General features: G+C 45.2%; 5 protein-coding genes across 7 annotated transcripts; 3 read left to right on the forward strand and 2 right to left on the reverse strand.

Moving 5' to 3' along the window:
- Window positions 1–459: 459 nt before the first annotated feature.
- Window positions 460–3808, forward strand: LOC307232418 (betaine--homocysteine S-methyltransferase 1-like; the record flags this gene model as incomplete). Its single annotated transcript, XM_080003422.1, has 8 exons — window positions 460–477; window positions 1165–1297; window positions 1617–1729; window positions 2013–2204; window positions 2301–2448; window positions 2801–2983; window positions 3153–3381; window positions 3619–3808. 8 exons carry the CDS (start codon window positions 460–462, stop codon window positions 3806–3808), a joined length of 1206 nt encoding a protein of 401 aa, XP_079859548.1.
- A 911-nt stretch (window positions 3809–4719) lies between these two features.
- LOC307232231 (betaine--homocysteine S-methyltransferase 1) lies at window positions 4720–10131 on the forward strand. Its single transcript, XM_080003153.1, has 8 exons — window positions 4720–4836; window positions 7509–7641; window positions 7762–7874; window positions 8262–8453; window positions 8542–8689; window positions 8912–9094; window positions 9264–9492; window positions 9609–10131. Exons 1-8 carry the CDS (start codon window positions 4735–4737, stop codon window positions 9784–9786), a joined length of 1278 nt encoding a protein of 425 aa, XP_079859279.1. The 5' UTR covers window positions 4720–4734; the 3' UTR covers window positions 9787–10131.
- A 911-nt stretch (window positions 10132–11042) lies between these two features.
- kgd4 (alpha-ketoglutarate dehydrogenase subunit 4) lies at window positions 11043–13956 on the forward strand. 2 transcript variants are annotated; one of them, XM_080003948.1, is made up of 5 exons: window positions 11043–11343; window positions 11851–11941; window positions 12391–12454; window positions 12892–13094; window positions 13765–13956. In XM_080003948.1, the coding sequence occupies exons 2-5, from the start codon at window positions 11888–11890 to the stop codon at window positions 13780–13782; spliced, it is 339 nt and encodes a 112-aa protein (XP_079860074.1). In that variant the 5' UTR covers window positions 11043–11343; window positions 11851–11887; the 3' UTR covers window positions 13783–13956. The 2 variants fall into 2 exon arrangements, with proteins under 2 accessions (XP_079860074.1, XP_079860075.1); XM_080003949.1 differs by having other exon boundaries at window positions 11043–11324.
- A 1355-nt stretch (window positions 13957–15311) lies between these two features.
- pdxp (pyridoxal (pyridoxine, vitamin B6) phosphatase) lies at window positions 15312–18001 on the reverse strand. 2 transcript variants are annotated; one of them, XM_080004526.1, is made up of 3 exons: window positions 17888–18001; window positions 16911–17556; window positions 15312–16538 (listed from the first exon to the last, which is right to left on the reverse strand). In XM_080004526.1, exons 2-3 carry the CDS (start codon window positions 17506–17508, stop codon window positions 16204–16206), a joined length of 933 nt encoding a protein of 310 aa, XP_079860652.1. In that variant the 5' UTR covers window positions 17509–17556; window positions 17888–18001; the 3' UTR covers window positions 15312–16203. The 2 variants fall into 2 exon arrangements, with proteins under 2 accessions (XP_079860652.1, XP_079860651.1); XM_080004525.1 differs by lacking the exon at window positions 17888–18001 and having other exon boundaries at window positions 16911–17616.
- Window positions 18002–20214: 2213 nt separating this feature from the next.
- Window positions 20215–24384, reverse strand: LOC307232964 (UDP-glucuronosyltransferase 3A1-like; the record flags this gene model as incomplete). The annotated part of the gene is made up of 10 exons (XM_080004178.1): window positions 20215–20482; window positions 20598–20817; window positions 21207–21292; window positions 21580–21725; window positions 22266–22474; window positions 22852–23016; window positions 23119–23282; window positions 23614–23734; window positions 24000–24101; window positions 24297–24384. 10 exons carry the CDS (start codon window positions 24382–24384, stop codon window positions 20215–20217), a joined length of 1569 nt encoding a protein of 522 aa, XP_079860304.1.
- Between the last annotated feature and the right edge of the window lie 62 nt (window positions 24385–24446).

The following is a 24446-nucleotide window of genomic DNA, read 5'->3' on the forward strand; positions in this document are numbered from 1 at the left end:
GTGACAATGTGCATGATCCAAAAGTGTGTTTAGAATCCTGTCAACCATGGAGTTTTAGAGATTGTCACATTTATCTATTTATTTATTTCTATTATATTAAGTGCTGGCTAAAGGCACCACGGACGCTGTGATCATTTACGTTTATTTCACAATCAGGATGTGTGTTACCTTTCTCCTGTCCTCTAACCTCACACCTCTCCCCCCCCAAACCCCCGCTTCCCCCGCTATACCTCCCTCACATGATGTCGTGGCCAATGCCTGTGGCCCTTTCCTGCCGTGTTGCGCAATTTAAAGCTCGACATGTGACAACCAGTGATTGTTATGTCCCTGCGGTTGGACCCTCCCATTTCGACCCCGGCAATATATAAAAGGTGAGCGGAAGATCTTGAAAATCTGGGTCACAAGTGATGTTCGCTGCGTCAAAGTGCAAACTGCTATAACTGAGGCTGAGAAGGCGAGATGGCACCTGTCAAAAAGGTAAATGTGCTTCCTGCGTACGGCATATCAATGACAATTGTGAATGCAGCCATGATAATTAATTTCTTCAAATCAATTTCCTGTAGAACATCACCTGCAATTCATTTTCAGTCTATGGAGTGTTTTGTGTCCAATGTTGAATAATTAGCTGTAACAGGCTTTAACAACACCAGACTTTCTGCTGTTGCACAAAAGTCCAGGTTGATGGACTGTGGAGTTTTCAAGGTTTTCAAGGAAAATTATAAGTGCAGCACTTCTGCTATTTAGACTTTTGTGTGTGTGTGTGTGTGTGTGTGTGGGAGGGGGGGGGCATTGGCATAATTGTAGGGGTGGTGGACATGGGTCTGTATTTTATTAGATTGCAGCTAAATGTTAAATGCTTTATCTCTTCCCTTTTCCAACCCTGCTTTTGTGTGGAAATCAGATCAGAACAGCCAAAGATGAGAACAAAATTTGAAGAAAAGGAATTCGCTTTTGATTTCATTTGAGGTTGACCCACCTGCATGATTAGATTGACTATTATTACTATTGGCCATTATTCAGAGGGTTGCTCATAATAGAAAATGAATTCCCTCGTTTCACCTGCCATGTGTAGCACGAAGTTGTAAATCCCTAATCATGGCCTGATAAGCGGCAAAAGAGGGTGGTGTAAGTGCTGCAGGTCACTGGATCACTCTGTTCCCGCAGGGAATCCTTGAGCGCCTGGACGCCGGGGAGGTGGTGATCGGGGATGGAGGCTTTGTCTTTGCTCTTGAGAAAAGGGGCTATGTGAAGGCCGGCCCCTGGACTCCTGAGGCTGCCCACACACACCCTGAAGCTGGTAAGACAAACAAAAGTGCAGAAACTGTGTTATGGATTATATTTATGCTAGAAGACATTATCAATAATGGCTTTCATACTATTTCATTATTATATAGCAACAATCACTTTTTCTATGCACCTTTACACCATTTTTTGCACATTTCCTAACTTTACTTTCTCGGCTGCTGTTGGTGCAGTTATTTATTTTGGGATGAATAGTTTTATCATATCTTATCTTATCTTATCGGACAAAAAATACACCCACCCATACCGTGAGACATGCATTATATTTTTCCCTTTTACCTCTGACCTGACACAAACACCCATGTGTATGTCAGTCCGCCAGCTCCACAGGGAGTTTCTGAGAGCCGGCTCCAATGTGATGCAGACCTTCACCTTCTACGCCAGCGATGACAAACTGGAGAACAGGGGTCAGTCCCTCAAAATCACTGTGAGTAACTCCCCCATCCGAATCGCCAAAATCAATGAGGAAGATTGTATGAATTATTTCTTGAATTATCTCCTTTGGTGACTCTCACTTTACCGCATGATCTCTGGTCAGCCTGACCATAGCCCTACAAAAAAGGCACTGTAGTACATTAAGCAAAATATTCTTCATTTTCCCCTGTTATTCAAAATAAATATAAATGTCCATTTAATGTGGGGTTTTTTTTATCATCATGACCATCGCTGTTATCGTAGCTATTAACATTGTCATGAACGTCTTCTTTCAGGGGGCACAGATCAACGAGGCAGCCTGCGACCTGGCCAGGGAGGTGGCCAGTGAAGGAGATGCGTTGGTGGCCGGTGGAGTCTCCCAGACCCCGTCCTACTTGAGCTGCAAGAGCGAGTCAGAGGTGAAGGCCATCTTCAAGAAGCAGCTGGATGTGTTCATCAAGAAGAACGTGGACTTCCTGATTGCAGAGGTTGGTTCATTATTCTCCTTGAAATCGATAGCGATGGGTGGACAAACAAGGTGGGTAGTTTTGGTCATAAATTTGTCTGTTTCTGCCCTTCCCTAGTACTTTGAGCACGTTGAGGAGGCAGAGTGGGCTGTGCAGGTTCTGAAGGCCAGTGGGAAACCAGTGGCTGCCTGCATGTGCATCGGACCCGAGGGAGACATGCACGGAGTCTCACCCCAAGAGTGCGCAGTCAGGCTGGTTAAGGCCGGTGGGTAGCACAACAACAACAAACAGCAACAACAACCACACATTTTATTTTAACAAACTTTTCATTCAAAAACATATCATAGTGCAGTGCACAGTGCAATTTGAACAGAACATATAAAGGTGAATACACACACATTATACATATGGACAAATTAAAAAAAAGTTAAATAAAAGGGATTCAGGCAGAGATGCAGAACAGACAGCAGACACAGAGAGGAGAGTGTATCAGGGAGCAGGGGCCTATGCTGTCTTAATGTCTCTCTCATTCACACCAACTTACACGAGTCTTAAATGGGTCTTATGTGTCTTACTGAGAAAGTGAATCTGATACCATGTCTTCCCGTGCTCCTCAGGTGCCCAGATTGTGGGAGTGAACTGCCACTTCGACCCCATGACCTGTGTGACGGCTGTTAAGATGATGAAGGAGGGAGTGGAAAAGGCCGGCCTCAAGGCTCACTACATGGTGCAGCCTCTGGCCTACCACACCCCCGACTGCAACTGCCAGGGATTCATCGATCTGCCAGAATTCCCATTTGGTAATATACTCTACTTGACCATATATGAGTGACAAATTATCCACACCAAATGTCTTTAAAAGAACGTTTAGAGACAATCACAAATGAGATAACTCAGTCTCCCCTACCCATAACCCAGGATAATATGTCCTAGTGACTTTGTACCAACTTGCCTGTTCTTAATTTCCAGGTCTAGAACCCAGAATTCTCACCCGTTGGGACATGCACAAGTACGCCAGAGAGGCTTACAAGGTCGGCATCCGCTTCATCGGAGGCTGCTGCGGGTTTGAACCCTACCACATAAGGGCTGTGGCAGAGGAGCTGGCCACCGAAAGAGGGTTCCTACCAGCGGCCTCAGAAAAGCACGGACTTTGGGGTTCAGCTCTCGAAATGCACACCAAGCCCTGGGTCAGAGCCAGGTGGGCCATCTAAAAATATTCCAACCAAATGCACAGTTCAATGTCCCAGTTCACGACGGCAATTACAATATACTCTCTTAAGCATAGAGGCCAGTTTCCCAACCCGTTTCCTCCATTTAACTCCATTGAATTTAGTTCCTCAAATGAGTCCCATACAGTCAGTCGATTCACTTGTTATGTAAACACAATTATGTGGTGATTGGTTACTGTGTATAAATGGGCCGTTGTGTCTTCCAGGGCCCGCCGTGATTATTGGGAGAACCTCCGGCCTGCGTCAGGGCGCCCCATGTGCCCATCTCTGGCCAACCCAGAAGGCTGGGGTGTGACCAAGGGCCACGCCGATCTGCTGCAGCACAAAGAGGCCACCAGCAGCCAGGAGATGAAGCACCTGCTAGAGATGCAGAAAAAGGCAAAGACTTCAGCGTGAGGAATCCCAGCAGAGGAGACAGAGAGTCCTAACAGATTCAGATGGAAAAAAAGGGTCAGAACGTCGTTTCTCGGTTTGAATTAAAGATGACCAGCACTTGTAGCAGCTGAAACTACTCTTTTAAACAGAGCATCGCTGTGTGAACCCCTAAATAAAAAAAGAAAACCATAACATGACACCTGATTTTTTTCTGCAATGGTTTTTCAAGTGGCTGTCATTTATGTACTTTTCATGACTTTCTTTTTTTTCCTTTTCTTTTTTTTGTTATAATTCGCAATATTAAAACAACTACTCCCTCAAAACACAAATCCACACCTATTATTGTCATAATTTCAGAAATGTTAGACGTTGCATGGTGTGGCAGTTTTGCCTGCCGCACGCCACCCAAAGGGGCATTTTCAGGGACCTCCGGCACAGAGACACAGACGACAGGGTTTCAGACGCACAGATTCTTGTAGAGAGGGGGCTAGATGGAACAAGCCCGGCAGCAGATGAACATGTGTCATGACAAGGCTCCTCTCCTGAGTGTGTGTGGGGATGGGGGTTTTACCTGCTTCTCGTTAGACCAACCAACGAGCAACAGGTATGCAGCCACACTGAGCCTGCGCCCCAATTACCTTGACACAAGACAGGTGTGGCTGCTCAAACCACGCCGTCCCCACACCACACATGCATGCAGTAATTGTCAGGTTATGCAACACTGAATTTAGGGACTTGCATGCTATTCTTTCACCCATGATGTGTTTGTTTGAGGGGCGGAAAAAGTTGGACACACACATTCCCCAGTTCACCAGTAGTAAATGTAATGAATCCAGACCAAACTAGAACCCCTAGAGGGGAGGGTAAACACTACAAGTTGTGCAACTCTCTCTTTGACGAATCGGAGAGTGTGGAGTGTCAGACCCCACCCCTCCACCCGGGATATAATGCTCTGTGAGTGGACGTGGAGGCACTTCAGACACCTCAGCACGTCTCAGCACCCAGGGGTCCACAGAGCGGGCGGAATAATGGCACCCAAAGGAAAGAAGGTATGAGAGGAGAGGAGAGGAGAGGAGAGGAGAGGAGAGGAGAGGAGAGGAGCTCCTGTGTCTGTTCAACATATTTCTAATGCAGTGTCCATTTTGAGCTGTATTACATAATTGCATTCGCAGCTCAAAATTAAAACTTAGTTTTTCTTTTTAAATCTGCAATCCTTAAAACCATGGAATGCCATTTGAGTAAATATTAAATAAATACATAAGAAAATAAATGAAATAAATCCTAAAATAAATAGGGCAAATATATAGGTAAAAATAAATTAGTGAATATAGATTGTTTTTTCATTTTAAAGATCATGTTTTTCAAATTTCTATTTTTATTCATTTCAGGGGACTTCTATTTCATAATGTTCAAGTTCAAGAGATTATTTGTCACATACATTTGCCACATTTATTTATTTCATGGTACTACATGGCACTCCAATCCTTATATGAATGGGGCGTGGTTATCTCACAGATTCAGCCTCAGTAGAGAGATGGGGATGAACACTGTGCTGCCGTTGGGGCTCTCCTAGGCAACAGTGATGATTGTTCAGAGCTGGTCCTCAGCTCCAGATATCTCCTCGTTTGGAGCCAGGGGTCGATAGGGAACGAGCCGCACCCTGTACACAAGTTGTTCTGAAACCTTTTTTCATAGTGTACCCCCTTCACTGGCATTGTGGGGAATAAAATGAACAAATTATGTACTGTATGTGCGTCATATGTGTTTTTTTTTAACATTATATATATATATATATATATATATATATATATATATATATATATATATATATATATATATATATATATATATATATATATATATATAAAACCAATATTATTTACTTTTTGTAGTACCCCATGCAGTACCCCAAAGTACCACTAGGGGTACGAGTATCCCCATTTGAGAAACACTGCTGTTCACCACGTCTGACAGCTGTTCCATCACAGTGCAAGGGTCAGCCAACTGGCTCAACAGCTTGGGTGAGAGGCCCTTCTTTCTCTCCGGACAGTAACACCCACACCTGAGTCCCGAGTGCAAAGTGGTAGGCCCGCTTCTGTTGGTACCCGGTATTACTCTCTGGACGCAAACGCTGTAGCCCAGTCAACTTGGTGTTCCGTCCCGCCCCTGGAGCCGGAGGTGTGGCGGGAGCCCAGCCTGGGCCACCTCCACAACCTCTGCGAAAGGCTGCGGGAGGTGCTCGGGTTGACCAGGCAAGCCTGAACAGACGCCGGGTCCCCAAAGAACCAGGCCTATGACTCCCGCTGCCGGGGAACAGACTTTGCACCCGGATGGGACCCCAGTGTGCGGCTGCTGACCGGCAGGAAAGAAGGGCCTTGCCCAGAGTGCCGCTGGTCTCCCTGGACCGGTTGGTGGCCCTCCACTGTGACCAGCTGGCTCCCTACCGGCCGCTGGCTCCAACCGAGGATGTATCGGCTTAGGGCTAGTTCCGAGCAACCACTCAAAGTCCTACCACTGTTGCAATGCGGCCCCCCGCTGGCTCTGTTTCTGTGAGATAACCACGCCCCATTCATTTGCATTTTAGGATTGGAAATGTGGCATTATGAAATAAAAGTGCCATGAAATGAATAAAAGTGCTTTTATCAAATAAGGCCCCTAAAATAAATAATTGTGGAGTTATGAAATACAAGTCCCCTGAAATGAATAAAAGTATTTTTGGAAAATGTCATGCACGTTTACCCACACCAAAAGTACATGTAAAATGACTTTTTTTTTTTTGTCAGGCCAAAACTGTTTTCACAGTTCAAAACTATTTTATTGGATCGGAATTATGCAAGCAAGGTTCTATTTACAACAAACATAGGATTGTGCTCAATTTCTGAAAGGGGACCTATTATGCTCATTATTACACATGTTAATATAGGTCTCTGAGGTCCTCAAAAGTTTTTTTTGTTTTAGCTGAAAATACCACTCAGATTATGCATTTGAACCATTGTGACATGCCTCAAAACCCGGGCTGTTCCAAAACAGCCTGTTTGTGTGTGTAGCTTTAACTGTGAATAAGCAGCCAAGCCCCTTGTTCTGAGCCAGTGGGGTTTGAGCCCAAGTTCCGGGTTCTGTGAGCCAATGGGGTTTGAGCTTTATTCCGGGCTGCGTTATATTTACTCTGTAAACTTTCACAGATTTAATGTTATCAGTGCAGTGAAATCTCTTTCGGAACTAATGAAGAAATACGCAATCCAGCTGCTGAATCTTCACTCATAATAGATCCACAAGGCCTAATTTAAAAGTTAGTTCCAACTATTGTTGCCGTGCTCCAGGCCCACCGCACAGCGACACACCAGGACTCTCACAGGCGGGGAATGTTTGTTTCATGTATAGTTCTGAAAATAAATACATCTACAATAAAAACACAGTTTGTATTGGTTGTTTGGAGAAACACACAGTGGATCGGATGGAGCAGGTGACCATATAAAGAAATCCGCGACGAGCTGGTGTCAGCTCATGCAGACTATAAAAAAACCTTTGGAAAGTGAGCAGTTGGAAGCTTGAGTGTTTTGCTCACAGTGTTTGCTCAACATACATACGGCATTTTGGCCGTATGTATGTATAAAATAAGAAAAGCATAATAGGTCACCTTTAACATTTACCTCATGTGTGTGTTAAGCTCCTAAATATCTCTGTGCAGTATATCATTTAACTGGCCATGTCTCCATTACAGGGCATCTTGGAGCGTCTTGACGCCGGAGAGGTGGTGATCGGCGACGGAGGCTTTGTGTTCGCTCTGGAGAAGAGGGGATATGTGAAGGCAGGACCCTGGACCCCGGAGGCCGCCGCAGAGCATCCCGACGCAGGTGAGGCCGGTGTGATGGTCTTGTCTGGAACTGTACATGGTGTGGGTGATTACAGGAAAAAATGCATAGAGAAGATAAAAGAAAATCCACTCAAGAGCCCCTTGGTCCTCTGTTTTTCAGTGCGCCAGCTGCACAGGGAGTTCCTGAGGGCCGGTGCCAATGTCATGCAAACCTTCACCTTCTACGCCAGTGACGACAAACTGGAAAACAGGGGCAACCAGCTCGGCTTCACAGTAAGTTAGACTTGCTGTTTACACATGCATGACAGCTGATACAAACGGGGTCAGCGGTTGAGGGTTTCTGGCTCCAAGTCTTGCCTATTGTCACCCGCTTCACGGAAAATGGTCAAAATCCTTTCACGATAGTTGTGCTGATAATTAACACCAACATGCATCAGGGTTGAGAATTGTTTTACTTTTCATAGAAATAACTATAGACTGGCTATAATGCGTCCACGCCACCTCCATATCCCAATGTAACCTTAGCTGTAGCACAGGATAAACGAGGCACATTGGCATCAAATGAGTGGACTCTCTTGAGGAGAGGAGGACATCTTTTATGTGCATTAAAGTTGGCTACATCTTGTTCACCCTATTGTTGTTTTTTCCCTCCCCAACCAGGGAGCTCAGATCAACGAGGCAGCCTGCAATTTGGCCCGTGAGGTGGCAAATGAGGGTGATGCTCTGGTTGCCGGGGGAGTGTCTCAGACTCCTTCTTACCTGAGTTGCAAGAGTGAAACTGAAGTCAAGGCCACATTCAAGAAACAACTGGATGTGTTTGTCAAGAAAGATGTGGACTTCCTGATTGCTGAGGTACAGTGGCTGTGATTCACCAGAATTAAAGTTGTACAAATGATTTGCGCTTGTGTCTTGACCAGTTGCTAATGTCTCTCCCTGGCAGTACTTTGAGCATGTCGAAGAGGCAGAGTGGGCTGTACAAGCACTGAAGGCGACGGGGAAGCCGGTGGCTGCTTCTCTGTGCATCGGACCAGAGGGAGACATGCACGGAGTGCCCCCTGGAGAGTGTGCCGTCAGGCTGGTCAAGGCTGGTGGGTACACAGATGCATGGTCTTGTAAAACATTTTTTACATTGGATAGTCAGAAAGTTGCACGAGAAGCCAGCGGTATAAAGAATGGTGCACTTATGTACTGCATGCCGATGATGCATATGCATTAAACTGGTGAGGAAGTAATGACTTTGAATATCCTGGACTCTTGGTTCTTCATTAATCTTTGACACAACCGCACACTCTTGTTACCCACCCTGTTAGGTGCCCAGATTGTGGGCGTCAACTGCCATTTTGACCCCATGACCTGTGTGAAGACTGTTAAGATGATGAAGGAGGGAGTGGAAAAGGCGGGCCTCAAGGCTCACTACATGGTGCAGCCTCTGGCCTACCACACCCCCGACTGCAGCTGCCAGGGATTCATCGATCTGCCTGAGTTCCCCTTCGGTAATTTCATGCCCCATCTTATCCACTAATGTACAAAAAAAATCCACTTGATATGCACAAAACGCGACTGAGAATGTGAATCACACTCCTGTTCTCTGCTGGAACATTTGTGTATCGTGTGTCTTTAACAAAGCACTACACTCTATCAACTTTCCTGTACTATTTTCAGGTCTGGAGCCCAGAATTCTCACCCGTTGGGACATGCACAAGTACGCCAGAGAGGCCTACAATGTGGGCATTCGTTATATTGGAGGCTGCTGTGGCTTTGAGCCATACCATACCAGAGCTGTGGCAGAAGAGCTGGCACCTGAGAGGGGATACCTTCCCAAAGCATCAGAGAAGCATGGCATCTGGGGCACTGGCCTTGAGATGCACACTAAGCCCTGGGTCAGAGCCAGGTGAGGTGAAATGTTTAACTCTATGCTCCTAATTAAAGCTGTTATATTTGCGGAACAATCTATACAGATCCAACACAACTGCTGTGATAACATTACTTGTTTTTTCTCTCTTCAAGAGCCCGTCGTGATTACTGGGAGGGCCTGAAGCCAGCATCCGGACGGCCATTGTGTCCCTCTCTGTCCCAGCCCGATGGCTGGGGTGTCACCAAGGGCCATGCTGACCTCATGCAGCAGAAGGAAGCCACCACCAAGGACCAGCTCAAGCCGCTCTTTGAGAAGGCCAAGAGCCACTAAGCCGCCCTGTGTCCTTCAGATTTACACACAGAGCTTGGTCCCAACAGTCCTGCCCTGGGTGCTGCTGGTGCTGGTGACAGCATCTATACAGTATTAAATCATAACACATGGCATTCTCACTAGCTATGGGTCATTTGATCTGAAATATGCACCCATTGGCATTCCCACTTTTTATATGGTTTAAAAGGAATCTGATATGAAGGAATCTGTGAAACGTGCGAAAATCTGACGGACAGCTCCATGTGCACACACTAGTTTAAATTGGGAGCAAGCCCATGTCAGCTTGGACCCCTTTTCCATGCTACTGGACCATTTTGTTGACAAACTGTAATAAAATACAGCTTCGTAAAATAGTTTTCTGGTTTTGATTCCTGTGAAAGTACTTTCTCATCAAAACACTGACTTTTATTTATTAAACAAGAGAAATAATGCAACATAATCCTTAGTATTTAGAACAATTTTACTTCTAATAGAATGTTGCTGTCCTCTAGTGGTGATGAATGCAGATGGTCACCCACAGAACCACCGTATCTCGTTAACATAATTCCAAGGTACAGTGGAACTTGGGACTACAAACAGTCCCATTCCCCTTTTCTCTGACATTTGAAATGCATTTTACAGTAGACTATGCCCATTGTGAAACTCACAGGGGGCCATTACAAGTGCATATTGAGTGTCCACATAAACTTAAGTTTTAAAGGGGTGTTGGATTATTTAGAAGGCATTGGGCATCTGTAAACCCTTTTGACAAGAATATATGAATTCTAAAACGTTTAGCACCACAGCCATTGCGTTATTAACTCCCCTCAAAGTCATTAGGAAACAACTTTAAAGTAAGAGCCTACAAGCGCTCTAATTTAAAAAAAATCCTGCGGATTTGTAAAATTGCCAAGAAATCTCTACGCACATCAGACACTTTGCATCGCTGCATCGCTATTTTTTATTTACTGAGCGAAGCATGAAAACACAAGAGGAAACCAGTTTGACACTGCATTCACACACAAAATCACCCATGTCAAAACAGAACATTGGGTCTAAGCATGCAGCCTACTTGTACTGCGTATGCTTCAATCGGCACACTGTTCTCGCCATCCGCTTCAGCCATAAACACAATATAAAACGAAATAAAGATAACACCGCTTCCGCACCTGGAATCAAAACAAAACAAAACAAAGCAGCAGCAGCACTACCCGCGGGGAGCGCTCCTCGCTTCCGGTCAACGCGTGACGTCATGACGCTGTCCTCTACCGACCCTCGATCCGAGGCGGCGGGATGGGTTCGTAGGCAGCGGTACCGTGGTTCACCCGTTCGTCCTTCACCGCCCGCGTCCGGAAACAGTCCGCGGTCCACCTCAACAAGCCGTCTGTACTTGGCGGTGTAAAGGACAACGGCGGCTGTACCGGGCTCGTTCACCAAACCGCTCCCCAGGGCCGTTATTTGTGTTGATTATTATTGTATTATTATTATTATTGTATTATTATTGCGCAGCATGGCCCGAGCCTTTGACCCTGACTTCGCACACACGTCCTTCGTCTCAGGTCTGTAATTAGCACGAAGGTAAATATACTTTATGCTCAACGCTGACGCCGTCTCCTACGTCCGCTGCGTCCGCGTGTTCTTCGCGTGTGTCAGTCGGAGCGCTGCGGGTAACCCGCTCACCTGGCTATGTCGGGTCAGCACGCCTTTATTTTCTATCAGCCGCCAATTCGCCGTTCCGGTGTTTTCTTTTTAGCCGCTTAAAAATGCGAATCCTGGCGTGTTTTTTAAATTCCACTTTATAAATAAGTCATGGGAATTAGCTTCTGTGTTGCCAGGTTTGTGACGTTTTTGGTGGTTAACGGGATAGCGGCGTGCTGTCGGATTATTCCATTGGGGGAGGGGGGGGGGGTTAAAAAAAAAACAACAACCAAATAATAGAAACGAAGAATAAAATATAAAGGAAAGTAAATAAAACACAACGTTGTAAACACTGCAGTATCTTGCGGGTCAGGTGTTCCCTTGCCTCCGTGCGGAGTGGGGTGTGTAGTGTCGTCACCCTCTTGTGGTGTTTCCTGCCACCTGCAGGTTGTCGGTAACCCGGAAGTAAATAAAGGAGGTCGTCATGGGGAGCAAAGTCAGTTCCAAAATGGCGACGCCCGTCGCCCGTGTAATACAGGTAACGTACGACCATCATACTCCTGCTTGCGCTGATAATAAAGTATTTTTTCATACTTTAATGGGTATCGTTTACTGGTTGCAACGGTGTCTCTCTCACCGCAAGTGATTGTTGGTAGTCTACCTGGGATTAAATGCACGAAGACGTACCCTTGCTAATGTCCTTGTTCAGTGACAGCTGGAATCGGTTGAACAGGAAAAACAACAACAACCAAATATTAAACTAAACAAATAATGTCGATCCCTTCTACTGTAAACAAACTGTCACGACTGGTTGGCGAACTAAATGTAGTTCAGGAAGTGGGAGTTGCGAACATATGTGATACAAGCGGTGCTACTTGATTGTTCTAGTCTCACACGTCGGAAACGCCAAGTTGACGTTGTTTGTGGATCTCAACGCGACGTCACTTTTCGATGCCCCAACCTCCACGTTTTGCTCCTGTGTTTCAGGCTGTTCGGCCACATGCGCCCCTCATCAAGTTTCCCAACAGGCATGGCATCCCAAAGCCAAACCGTAAGTGTGTTAGGAAGCTGATAATGCTTTCAGGTCCTGTTTTGATCACTGTAAACCCCTTGATGTATATTTTTCTTGGTTGGTTCGACTATGGTGTGTCGGCAATTGAACTCCTTATGGCTAGTTGGAGTTAGTTTAGTTGTTTAATTTTAGATTGTCCTAAAAGGTTATTTTTTTAAATATTATTTTAGAGTTATTGTGTATTGCAAATTTTCCATTTTTGGGAAATTGTTAGGTTTATCGCATATTTGTATTGCTTTATTATTATCGCCTATTGTTTTGCAATTGCTGCCTTACCATTTCTATCTATTTATCTTTCTAAATATGAATTCCTTGTGTTAAGATTCAAGAGGTTATTTATTACATACATGTACAATGAAGACATGATCCCCCCCTCTGTGATTGTGCTAGTGATGTTATATTTAATCCTTTTTCAGTTCAAGAGGCATCTAAAGTGTCATCAGTTAATGTTCCACAAGCAAGCTCTCCAGTTTCTGCTTCGGCTCAACCTCCACTTTTGAGACCTCCAGGACCTTTGACCCGACTCCCCGGTACACCCGACTCCCTGGCTTCTATTCAGCTGTTGCCTCAGAGATACCGCAGGCGACCAGTGGCAGTGGAGGAAATGGAATATATCCAGGTGAGTGACATGTGGATTGTCCAGCTCAGTGGTTCTCACCCTCTTTCATGTCAAGGACCCTCAACTTGATACGCATTATGCCATTTTATCCTATTTTGTATCCAGGACCCCGATCTGAGATTGTTATTGTTGGATATGACTTAGCCCAAAATGTAATTCCTTCTATCTTACAATTATGGTGGTAACAGTAAAACTAGGATCCAAACAGTCATAATTGTACATTCTCTAATGGTGCAAACATCTTGTAAATTAAATAATGGTGAAGTTTAACTATTAATTATTTTGCTGGGGACCCCCTGGAACCTCTTGAAGGACTCCCAGTGGGGCACCACATTGAGAACCACTGGTCTTGATCAAAGGCCTAGAAAAGTGTCTGTATTCGTATGCTATGATCGGCTTCTCTTCAAATAAGAAATGTGTAAAATTGTTAGAATGACAGCGGAGTTTTGAGATACACTAGAACTAAAGTCTGTGTGCAAAGAAAATTGACTGAAGGTGCGAGTCACCATCTGCACTCAAAGTCTGCATCTATTAGGATACAAAAAGCTTCAATGTGTATACTGGAGTAACTTATCAAAACAACTGAATGCAGTGTATTACTAAATGTGATTCTCTTGGTTCTATGCACGGATCGCATTCTCTTTTCTAATGTCTTCTTTCCTCTCCAAAGCGTGGCGGGCCGGAGTGAAATACAGCCACACAAGAAGAGGAACCAAAGTCCTTATCTGCAGAAATCAGTTCGTCCTCATTCAACTGTGTTTCTCTTCACAAGAGTACCTGCTGCCACAAGACTTGATATATTATGACATCCAGTATTTCATGGATCATGTTAAAATGTACATATTAAATTTATTTCTAAACATTGTGTAGATTTTATGCTTTATTATATGGTGTCCTTATTTTATGGGCGAATTACCCTAATTGTTTTAGGTACATTATTACTAAACCAAATGTAGGACAATTATGTCAAACATCAGTAAATGTTGCTTACAAGACTTTCCAGTGTTCTGCATCACCGGTGTTTTAATGAAGCTGATAAGTCCTGAACGTTGCGAGGTGGGGCCCCCATGGATCGGGCTTGTTGTTCCAGCACATCCCACAGATGCTCCATTGGATTGAGACCTGGGGAATTTGGAGGCCAACACCTTGAACTCTTTGTCATGTTCCTCAAACCATTCATGAACAATGTTTGCAGGGTGCATTATCCTGCTGAAAGAGGCCACTGCTGTCATGAAGGGGTGTACTTGGTCTGCAACAATGTGTAGGTAGTTGGTACGTGTCAAAGTAACATCCACATGAACGCCAGGACCCAAGCTTTCCCAGCAGAACATTGCCCAGAGCATCACGCTGCCTCTGCCGTCTTGCCTTCTTCCCATAGGGCATCCTGGTGCCATCTCTTCCCCATGTAAACAATGCATAGGCATCCACCCACATGATGTAAAATAAAACATAATTTATCAGACCAGGCCACCTTCTCTCCATGGTCCAGCTAAGATGCTCACGTGCCCATTGTAGGTGCTTTGCACTCTGACCAGTCTGCAGCTACAGCCCCACATGCAGCAAGCTTTGATGCACAGTGTGTTCTTACACCTTTCTATCATAGCCAGCATTTACTTTTTCACCAATTTGTGTTACAGTAGCACTTCTGTGGGATCGGACCAGACGGGCTACACTACGCTCCCCACGCGCATCAATAAGCTCATTGGCGCTCATGACACCGTCGCTGGTTCACCAGTTGTCCTTCCTTAGACCGCTTTTGGTAGGTACTAACCACTGCATACCGGGAACACCCCACAAGACCTGTTGTTTTGGAGATGCTCTGACACAGTCGTCTAGCCATCACAATGTTGCCCTTGTCAAGGTCGCTCAGATCCTTACGCTTGACCATTTTTCCTGCTTTCAAAACATCAACTTCAAGAACTGACTATTCACTTGTTGCCTAATATATCCCACCCCGAGATGATCAATGTTATTCATATCACCTGTCAGTGGTTTTAATGTTGTGGCTGATCGGTGTATACAAGATGACAAAAGGTGAGCTTCTAAGCCAAGGGACGGGGAAATTGGGGTGAATGGATATGCTGGCTTTTATCAATTAAAATAATATGGCTCTTTGCCATTATTTATGTAATATTTTTTTAATAGGACATTTTGTGCATGTTTAAACAAATGTTATTGCTCTTCAGAGATTAATTTGGACAGGGTTTTTTCCAATAACACCAGGTATTTATTTAACCGTTTCATTTGCTGGCATACAGTTATACATTAACATAGAAATGAGAACTCTCGGTTTTTAGTCACTCGTCAAGTCATTCCAGACAAATATTTCTTACCCGTGAAAATTGGCACAAGTAGTTAAGCTTTCCAGGCACCGTAGAAGAGCCTTGGGTGACGCACATGCACATCCGATTGGCAAATTGTATGATTCAACTGTCAAAAGATCAAGCAACTTTCAGGAGATTTTCTTTCCGTGTTGCATTTAGCACTGTATTTATAAATAGACGAACAATTCCATGTCAATAGTGAGTTGTTTGCTGCTGTATGGCAATTAACAATTATCCTTCAGCTCACTAACATATCTTATGCAAGTATGTTCCATTTACAGAGCAAGTCACCCGTTAACAAAAATAGATATTCACTTAGCCCATAACCTCTGAAACAAACGTGCCATATATTTGTGTAAACATTAACAGTAACGAAAAATGTCATTAAATCACAGCTGACCACAACACTACAGTCAATGCAGAGGTAATAAAAAAATTATATATATATATATATATATATATATATATATATATATGAGGGACATAAGGAATGTCTTTATAATGCTGATTATTCAGTTCTTTCAGTTTTCACAAAATCAGGTCCTATGTAGCCTACATGGACAGTACAATAACACACCATTGGTTACTGTTACTAAGGGTCAATATAAAAAAAACTCCAGTTATGTAATCAGTGCAATCTTGGCATACTTAACCATTCTGACAAACTTGGATGTTTTTTTTCCCTTTTCAATATATATGGATAACGCATTGCACCTAAAGAGACACAAGCTAGGCCTATTGACAGTTGGTAACGGTGTGAAATGGAACTACAGTCACTTCCTCGGCTAGTCCAGTCCCTCAAAAGCAGGCAAGAAGTCTGCAATGGTGTCCACGACATAGTCTGGCACAAAGCTGTGTTGAGTGGAGTGCTCGCTCTTCCTGTACTCCTGGGCATCCTCCATCTGGGACACGCCGGTGAGCGTGAGCATGGTGTCCAAGCCACAGTTAGAGCCAAACAGCATGTCCGTCTCCAGACGGTCCCCCACCATCAGGCACTGGGCCGGGTCCACTCCCCTGAACTGGCTGGAGATGCACTCGAACATGAAGCGGCTGGGCTTGCCAATGACGGTGGCCTTGCGTCCTGTGGCAACTTCCAGGGCAGCGGTGAGACACCCAGAACCTGTAGAGAAGGGGATAAAAACAAAGTTAAGGACAGGTTGGATTTCAAACACAGTGAGTGCATGAGTGCTCTATGGATTAATGTGTATTGGGCATGGCAGTAAGACACAACGTGTAAACAAGTAAATTTCGAAAGTGGAGGAAACCAAAACACGTAGGTTGGTACAATACATTGATGAGTGCATGGGCACTGCATGGTAAAGTTTTTCTGTTTTTCTAAGTACTGGGTCGTCTTGGAGTGGAAGCCAGTGAGATGAACTGTGGGTGTGTTTCTTTGATGTGTCGTTCCACGGCGACAACCCCAATGAAACAGACCCACTAGCAAAGCCATGACGTCGTCTGTGAAAAGGGGACCGCATGGGGGGCATCATACCGGGCAGTATCCTCCCATCGCTCAGTGGGTGCCAGGGGTCATTGTCGGTGGCCAGGAACAGACAGTCCTGGTCCCTCAGGTAGCAGGAGGCTTTCGCCAGTTTCAGGAAAGTGAGTTTATCGTCGTGGCCGACCAACACCGCCTTCACGTCCGGCAGCAGGGCGCAGTCGTAGATGGTGGCGTCCGGCTCGTCCACCTCATCCACGAAGGGGACGTCCGCCTCCCGCAGCTCCTTCCGCATGCCCTCGCAGCCGAGGACGAACACCTTGCCCTGGACCTTGGCCACGTCCCGCAGGTACAGCGCCGAGCAGTAGGACGAGCTGAAGATCTGCTCCTGCATCACGTCGGTGAAGCCCAGGCGGCAGAACTTGCTCAGGTAATTCTCCCGCGGCCTGGTGCAGTTGTTTGTGACGAAGAACACCGTCTTGCCGCGCCGGATCAGCGCGTTGACCACGCTGGGGGCGCCCGCGATGGCCGTCTCGCCGTGCCAGATCACCCCGTCGCAGTCGAACAGGAAGAAATCCTTCGCGTCCAGGAGGGTCCTGATCTGAGAGCCGCGGATTTTCCGACATTCTTTCAATCCGACGGCGCCAGCCATCCCGGGGCTTCCCGGGGTCTCTTCGCGGGCCAGGGCAGCGACACGACACTATGTCAGGAGCAGAAGCATAACACGGAGGAAGCGGATACCGGATAAATAACGGATAAACAACGGGAAGGGATAAAGGATAACGGTCTAAAGTGCGACGACGAGCATAATACGTAAACACTGACATGTGACCCCGCCCCCTTTGTCGATACCGACCAATCAGAGTGCAGCACTCCGGTCAATGAACCAGTGATGGCGAAGCCAATGCGGAAGTTCTCTAAACTTCAGTTCGGCTAATGACCGCTAGATGTCGCTGCCCCCGTCGGGGGGGGGGTACGACGACGACCCCGACTCGATGCAAGTCAATAGAAAAAGAAGAAACTTCTCTCACTCCGAATAGTCACTATTGTTGTTCCGAACACTTTGGGGTTTTCAATGTCGAAGTTTCCGCCTTTCTTCCCAAATCTATAAAGCTCTGGCTCCGTCCTGCCGAGGCGGCGGCGAGTGTAAACCCAAAGTCGAGGCTTCGAATCGTCTCTTCAGAAAACCGACAGGTGACGCGACATCCCGTCAAACGACGCCGCCCTCCATTTTTTTTTTTTTTCCAAACACGCCGCTCCACCACGACGGGCCCAAAACGCGCTCGCTGTCCTTGTTTTTGCTCCCAAGATAAGTGGTATTTTAAGTAGGAGCCCCATAGAAGGTCCCCCACTGTAAACTATTGACATTCTGGGAACCCAGCATTGTAGTTGATTCCCCTCTAATAGGGCTTATAGGCTGGGCAGCAGTTTGGTTGGCCGCAGTAGGAGGGAGATGTCTGATTAACTGTTCAGTCAGTGTGTCACCTCGCCTAATTTACGAGGCTTCAGCCCGCCTAAGTCATTTCCAGGCACGGCTTTCACGAAGTACGTCGTTTCTGATGAAATGATACCAGACTCCCCCCGACATCAGGACACAAAATTGACCGGGTGCTTGCGAACCAGCGAAAGCCTGCAGCACAGCACAATGTGCACGGTGTGCGGATCGGCTTTTACCGCACAATCCCCGCAAGACGGCATTATGTCCGTACAGCGCCCGCCACAACAACAGAAGGCTCGGGGAAAGTACTGTGGAGTCACCCGAAATGACGATGCGCGCTTTTCCTTTCACCGTGCTTTGAGAATGGCCCCTCAGAAAATGTATGAAGGTGTTGCCATCTGGTCTGCGTGTGACTTGTTTATTTTCTGTGCTCGTCTGCTGCGCTTCTCTTCCAACCTGTTTTGGGCGTCTTTTTCGACTGCTTTGTTCCACTCGGCTCGGTTCTGCTTAGTCCTATTTTGTTTTGCGCTCTTGGATAATTTGTCTTTTGTCAGAAACAGTGCCCACCCACCCCCCACCCCCCCTGGATTTCGAGCTTGCGTGCGAGGCCGAGGAAGCGGACTTACTGGCACCCCCATCTGTCTGCGAAAAGGACATTAAACAAGCCAAACTAATTGGTCATTATTTCCTTGATAAGCAACGTTTCCCTCCCTGCAAACCCGCAACACAGATGTAGGGAGCGTGGAGAGCGGTGCAGACATGGGAAGAAGAGGGGAGCGGGGGGGGTCCGCCAAAGTCCCATTCTCAAAAGATGTCTTGAGCAGTGACCGTGAACACTGGTTTGTTTACTGTATGTCTTTTGTGCCGGTGTCTCGTCGAGGGAGGGGGTTTTGAGGCTCGGCGGAGGCCTTGAAAGAGGGTGTCGAGGTCAGGGTGGGAGTTTGCAGGTGACGCTGGTGGTTTCTTAATTAAATGAGCCAGTGGACCATTGCATCCCGAAATTGGACAGAACATAAAATATAAAAACAAACAGACAGGAGAACACGTTAAGAAACTCATGTTACATGATGAATATATATAATATAAGAACAAGCACAAGGAACCATTGATTGATTAGGACAAGATTAGGATAACAATGTGTGTGTGTGTGTGCGTGTGTGTGTGTGTGTGTGCACATGTGCGTGCGTGTGTGCAGTCTTCCATCCCTGGTATGCAACACAGCCAGGTCAAAGCACCACAGAGGTGTTGGACAGTGTGGCGCTGTGGTAATAAAAAAGAAAAAAAAAAAGAAAGAGGAGCTGGGTTGACAAAGTGGATAAGAAAGGAGAAAGAAGAATGCTGCATTCAATTATATTTCTAATTCATCCGATTTGGCAAAATAACAAAAAAAAGTAAAGATTATGAAACACGGTGGCCACATGGCTCTGTTTTTTGTTCAAATGTTATTTTATTCTTTTGTCCTTATTGTAATGCGCTGTCCTTTAGCCAACAATGGAAAAAGTTTGCTCATAGAAGATGATTTTTAAAATGAGAATCATTCATATAATTGGGAGATGTCAATTAAGAAAAATCTCTGGCAGATGATAGATGACCTAGACCCGTCACAGTTAAATAAGGGACCTACTACAATAACTAGTTGTTTTTTTCAAAACTTGACAAAAACAAGGCAGGTGACACAACCATTTGAATCCATGTGCTCCATTTAACAACTGCTTTCTTCTAGCTATTTCTCCCAATGTTAATATAGTTCACAAGTGATTTTATTCAATCTATCAAGTACCAATCTGAAGAGTACAGATTGATGGATTGAACAGATGTGATTAAAAAAAAAAAGAGAGAAGAACATACAATCTATTGAAAACAACACACATGCAATTGAGGTATAGGTGAATAGTTTCCGTGAGTGAGAAGCCTTTGCTGTTATTGTATTTTTTTGTCCTTCCGCCTGCCAACCCGTCTCCTGAATAAGGCCCAGTAGAGAACTAGAGGTCCCAGCAGCACCAGGGAGGAAACCAGCATAACGTCCAGCAGCCATCTCTGGTACCAAGGCTGGAGCAACGAGATCGGTCGTAGGTGAGCCCCACCACCACTGTGCAGGATATGCTCCACCCATTGGATGAGTCGGAGTCCTGGAGGGACGGGGTGTGATTGGTGTATCCTGCTGAGGGACATGGCTGCTGATTTAAACCTGAGAAGGAAAGGAAAGGGATGTAAGAGGCGAAAGGTAACACTCTTCTTATCCCAATGCAGCTTAATGCATTATGGGCCTCCATCCATCCATCCATCCATGACTTTTCATATACCTGTTGTCCTGTATTAGTATTTGAATAGTGGAAGTAAGTCGTTCTCTTGTGATGTCAGTGGGTCTGATGGTCATGCCCAGGCCTTTCGCCTCGGCCCTCACAACATTATCAAACTGGTCTCCAAACAGAGGGATGCCCAGCACAGGAACCGCGTGGTACAACGCCTGCAGCAGGCTGTTCTGGCCACCGTGCGTTACAAAGAGACAGGCTTTCGAGTGACCTGGAAGGAAGGAAGGAAGGAAAGAAAATAGTATTAGCAGGCAGGTGTGTAGCGCAGTTATCTTGTCAGGGCCTTCTGTTTATCATGGAAGATCCAGAAAGAAGTGAGCAAGGGAAAAATAGGTCAGGTTTTTCATGTCGAGTCTCTGCGGTATGCGCTGTTATTTCACCGCTCGAGTAATGTTTTGTCACAACTCTTTGTTGTGACGTGTCAGAAAACCCTACCCTTAGTCCGGTGACCATAAAGACAGGGTTTTTTTTGTTACAGTGTGCCTATTTGTAATGGGGTTCAGGTTAGAACAAGGGGGGTCAAAGATGAAACTATTAATCTAATATAAGTAGACGGACATTTGTGGACATCTTGAATGGCTACCAGTGCCACATTCATACCAAGCAGGTCGTTTAGTGGCAACCAAGACAGTAGCTTGAGGTTAGGAGGTGTGTCAAGGTTGGATGGCCATTGCTGAGGGTCATACCTAGTGTTTAAAAATACAGGAAGTTATTGACAGACTTTGAAATTGATTCAAAAGTAATACTGTGTAATAAGAGAGGCATAAATTAAACAGCAGCAGTTGTTAAATAAGGATGAATGAGCGGGTGGTTTTGCCATGATACAGAGCTGTCTGCACCTTTGTTGTCCAAACCTCCATAATCCAAACACTTTTACTTTCAGAGATTATTTTTTTTTAATGTTTAGACAAAAGATTGGTTTCACCCAGACTTTGGAATCGATTTGACTTTAACCTTTGACATGTACTTTTACCTCCAAATAACGCATTGTGGGACCTTGGAGAAGCCAGCGGTGAGCTCCAGCAGCAGATGGTCCACAGAGACCGTGGACACCATGGAGCCCAGGGTCACCACGATAAAACCTGCTTCACCACAACCTGAGATCCAAGACTCCAAGTCCTAAAGGTGTGTGTGTGTGTGTGTGTGTGTGTGTGTGTGTGTGTGTGTGTGTGTGTGTGTGTGTGTGTGTGTGTGTGTGTGTGTGTGTGTGTGTGTGTGTGTGTGTGTGTGCGCGTGCGTGCGCACATAAGTAAAGTGACAATAGCAGGTAGGAAAGAAGTCAAGATGAGAGAGAAAAGATGGCAAATGAGTGAAAGGGATGTATAAAGTTGAGTTAGGTGTGAGAGGGGAAGAGAGAAGGAGAAGGAATGTTGTAGAAGAGGGGTAACTGGATTTATAGACATTGGGACATTTATGAAATATAATCCATCCAGTCATGCATTCAGGTTCATCATGCTTGTCATAAATGTCATAAGATCATTATTTTATGGTATGCACAATGCTGCATGCACAGTAGTGTTAAGTTGAGAAACAAAGACATCCCTTAAGAACACCCCTCATTGTATTTTTTTTTTTTTTTTTTTTTCAAATTCATTGGTGTGGTTTATGTGCTAATAGAATATAACGCAAAACAACATAATACAATATATTAAAATAGACCTGCTGGAGAGGCTTGGCAGGCTTGCTCAGCAGACCTCCCACCAGCACAGTGTAGGGCATGAGAGGCTGCGGGAACTCCAGGGAGAAGTCAGTGTTAAAGGCCCAGAGCTCGGCATCCTGGTGCAATTCCTCCAGACCACCAGGGGGTGAGTGTGGGCTTAGGTGTAGTTCTGCTACTTCCTTAAACTGTGACCACACTAGTTCCAGACCTTAAGCAAAAAAGTAATTCATTGGAACAAAAAAAGACAATCCTTTTTAAGAAGCTGTAACGTTAGGGGTTCTGAATGTTTTTCAGCTCATTTGGGCATTCTATTCTATTTATAAGGATGAACATTTGTTGTGAGGCAGTGTTGGCAATACCTCTACTAACTCATTGATTATTTGGGCAATTTCATTAGTACCCATTACACACCAGATGGGCGATGCAAGAAAAAGCTATTCTGCAGCTAGTCTGAAAATATCTTATCCTTAACAATATGACATAATCTCTTTGCTGTTGCCGCTACATGATGTGCCATGTATTCATCACTGTCTATTCTATTCTACTCCATTCTATTGTGCATCCTTACTGATACACCTTCCTGACCTATGGGAGCCATTAGAGAAAAGAGCAGGTTCTTTGCACGGTCCCAGAGATTCATGTGGTCGGACAGCTGGGAGCCAAACACAGGCACGTAAGAGACTGGGCTCGGGAGGGCGATGGACAGAGGGCCATTCAGCGTGCCGGGAAAGAAGGCTACATAGCGGACGCCTAGAAGCAACGAAGAGGGAAAAGTTTAAAACACCTGGAATTGAAGAGCCATCACACATCAGACCTGCATATTTTTTGTCTCTAAGTGATATGAAGTGATACCAAGTTTGCGTGCAAGGATGAAAGAGCAAGGATTGAAGGCATCGATTATGGCCATGTGGTATTGTTCCCTCTGGAGAAAACCCATCATCTCCTCATCCCCCAGCAGCTTGTCACACTGGTAGGACAGGTGGCCCATGAAGTTCAGAAAGTTCCTGAAATTATCCCTGAGACATAAAGAGAGAGAGATTTGATGCAGTGAATGAGGGGAGGCAATAGAGAGCTAGAGAAAGAAAACAGACACAAGAATCCAATGGAAGTAAAATAGACACAAGAGCAGTCATTGAAAATGCACATGTACTATACTGCACTATACCATACTATACATTCTATTATAGTGTGCTATCATTTTCTATACTACACCATGCCACACTATAATGTACCTTACCATACTACTATACTCTCTACTATATTATGCTAAACTATACTTTACTAGGCTAGACTATACTACAATACTATATTATACTCTACTATAATATGAGCTAGGTAAGATTGTACCTGCCCAGTAAAAACTGTGTCTGTTGCTCCAGGAACCAGCCATTGTATTGCTTAATGTAGCTGTCTCCTAAAGACCATGTGCTAGTCTGGTAACTGTCGGCATGGCTTCCATAGGAGAAACCTGATGGGGAATAAGATTAGGACATAGATAGATAACACAGAGCAACGCAAGTTAAGGAAATACATTAAATCAAATATATTGACAGATAAAAACAGAAGTTAAGAGAGCAGCATGCGCAGGACACTAGGTTTAGTAAAAAAAAGATGAGCATATCTATACATACAGTATATTTCGGACCCACATTGTAATATTTGCCCGAAACCTTTGGCATGGCATGTTATGAGTGGGGAATTATCCTGGATCATTGTAAATTATGAGTGTGTACCTGTAATAACAGGGTTTCCCAGTTGTAAGAGCATGCGGACGTTGTGGCCGTGCTGGTGGAAGTTATGGGAGATTTCATCAAATAACAAGTAGTGGCTTCCTCCTGACGGAGAGGGAGGTGGCACAGGGAAAAGGGAAGGGGAAGACACCAGACAGTTACTGCACCATGACTTTATCCCAAAGCAGTGGTTTTTGCAACATAACACTTTTAAAACTGTACTCTTCATCGGGAGAACCGCTAACCCCTCTAACTCCTTAGGTCTCTCAGTGATGGTCCATCGCTGATTTTTGTACTCACCAATGAGACACACGGTCAGGATCTTAGCCGATTGAACCAGCACGGGGAAAGACAGGAGGAGAGAGAACTCCAAAAGTATGACCACCATGTTGTCGCCACAGTAACGCACACCGATCAGTGGAAGAAATGTCCCCTCACTGGATGAATAAA

Source organism: Zeus faber, assembly GCF_960531495.2.
Source record: "Zeus faber genome assembly, chromosome: 7".
Classification (NCBI taxonomy): domain Eukaryota; kingdom Metazoa; phylum Chordata; class Actinopteri; order Zeiformes; family Zeidae; genus Zeus; species Zeus faber.